At 36.1% G+C, this 2,327-nt stretch overlaps 1 protein-coding gene across 1 annotated transcript; it reads left to right on the forward strand.

Moving 5' to 3' along the window:
• The first annotated feature begins 562 nt into the window (after positions 1 to 562).
• Positions 563 to 2,082, forward strand: LOC108214983 (U-box domain-containing protein 27). The gene has a single exon (XM_017387274.2). The coding sequence runs from the start codon at positions 758 to 760 to the stop codon at positions 1,949 to 1,951; it is 1,194 nt and encodes a 397-aa protein (XP_017242763.1). The 5' UTR covers positions 563 to 757; the 3' UTR covers positions 1,952 to 2,082.
• Positions 2,083 to 2,327: the final 245 nt, after the last annotated feature.

The following is a 2,327-nucleotide window of genomic DNA, read 5'->3' on the forward strand; positions in this document are numbered from 1 at the left end:
AATCCTCAAATTTGTCCAAATCCCCGAATTTTTATAAAAAATTTCCAAGCTCGAATAATAAAAAATTAAATTTTATGAATAAGCGGGACGGGGGACAATGCCCATCCCTATTGTTAATTCCGATCCTACATGTGGGTTAACAGAATTTGATATAAATCTCATAAAATTGCTGAGATTTGAATAATTTATTTCAATTTTTAGATAATTTTAGTAAATATTTAAAATATTGCAAAATCTCGCTACATTCAATATATTCATCAAATTTAAAATATAGTATCATTTAACTAATATCGTCAAATTTAGTAAATTTTAACATATTTATAATTAAATAGCTCTAAATGTTTAAATATAATTTAAAATCATCATTGGATAAAATCATATTCTTATCTTAATAATAATAATTAAAATTTAATTAAATATTTTAAGATTTTCCAATATACTTATTTTAAATCTTAACTAAATATGTATTTGATAAATCCAGAAAAAATAAAAATTTTGAATTGATACATCCTTTGTGGGAAAATCTATATAAATCTTTGAGGATCCAAATTTTCTGCATCTTTTAAAAATTTAAAATCACTACAAATAAAGTAAATACAGCCGAAATTTGATTCTATAAATTAATGTCACGCTCGACCTCTACTTTGACTTTCTCTCTCTGCATCTTCTTAAAACTGACCTCTATTCCTCTATTCCACTTGCTCCCCCCACTCCCCTCTCTCTCGCCCTCTCTCTCTCTCTCTTTCTCTCTACGAAAATGGTTAGAGATGACCTGCGTATATCTATACCTAGCTTATTCAAATGCCCTATTTCACTCGACGTCATGACCTCTCCGGTGAGTCTCTGCACCGGCGTCACCTACGATCGTTCCAGCATCCAACGGTGGCTCGATAGCGGCCACAACACGTGTCCGGCGACGATGCAGCTTCTCCAAACCAAAGAGGTTGTTCCGAATCACACTCTCAAACGCCTCATTAAGATCTGGTCCGACTCGGTGCAGACTCAGTCCAACTCGCTCACTCAGCTCCAAGCTCGTTCTCTCGTGGCCGAACTTAAGGAAACGTGTAGTGAAATTGACGAGAATTCGTTCGCGATCGTCGCGAAACTCACTTCGTTTGCGTCCGAGTCGATTCAGAACCGCAAGTTCCTGGCGAAGATCAGCGGATTTTTAGGATTTTTGATCGAAATGTTTAATAAGCATTTGAAGAAATTTTATTTCGCAGAGAAAGTTATACAATTGTGTTGTGTTGTACTCGAAGAGGATGAAGATAAACAGAGATTATCGAACGCAATCGATAAACACGAGTTCCAAGTTTCGATATCGATCATACTTCAACACGGAGCTCCTGATTCGAAAATCGCAGCGATTAGAGTCCTAGAGCTTCTCGCAATTGATCTAGACTCGAACATTTTATCCGAATTGATTAAACTTATAGGTGCTAATACGAAACCGAACAGTGTAATTGAATCGTGCTTATCGTGTTTAATTTCTTCTGCGATTCATAAACGAATTCGAATCAAGTTAGTTCAACTCGGAGCTATTCAATCTCTGGGAGGATTATTATCAGCGTCCGATATAAGTGTTCTAATTGTCGAGAAGATTATGAAGATTCTAGAAATGCTGACCGGTTGCAAGGAAGGAAGGAACGCGATTTGCGAGAACGAATCGTGTTTGAACGCGATCGTGAAGAATTTGTTGAAGGTTTCGAGTCGTGCAACGGAGCACGGAGTAACGATTCTGTGGAGTTTGTGTTGCTTGTTCCGAGAATCGAAGGCTCAGGCGGTTGTGGCCAAGAGCAACGGATTGACGAAGCTGTTGCTGCTGATGCAGAGCAATTGTTCTCAAGCTGTTCGACAAATGTCTAGCGATATGTTGAAGATGTTTAGGGTTAATTCCAAATCTTGTTTGATTAGTTATGAAACGAAAACTACTCATATCATGCCGTTTTGATTATTCTTTTCGTTTCTTTCTGTAAATGGAAAACAATTTTGTTGGATGTATAGATACAAATGAAGAGAATTCATTCCGACGATGTGATATTTTCTGGTGTCGATTACGAAAAATTTAGAGATTCTTGCACACATTTGACTCCGCTGAAATTCGATGTTATATGTCTGTCTTTCTCTTTGATTTGAGCTTGATGTGATTTATTGGATGGATTAGTAGTGAATTAGAGGGTGTTCTTTGGTTGGTTTAAAAATAGTTGGATGAATGTTCTTTCTTTGTCAAATATTGAAAACAAAGTGTACTCTAACCATAAAAGATGGATTCCCTCTAGTCAAAAGTTGAATAATTGCACATCACTTGATTTTAATAGAGATAATGA

The sequence above is a fragment of the Daucus carota genome, chromosome 1 (assembly GCF_001625215.2).
Source record: "Daucus carota subsp. sativus chromosome 1, DH1 v3.0, whole genome shotgun sequence".
NCBI classification, from domain to species: domain Eukaryota; kingdom Viridiplantae; phylum Streptophyta; class Magnoliopsida; order Apiales; family Apiaceae; genus Daucus; species Daucus carota.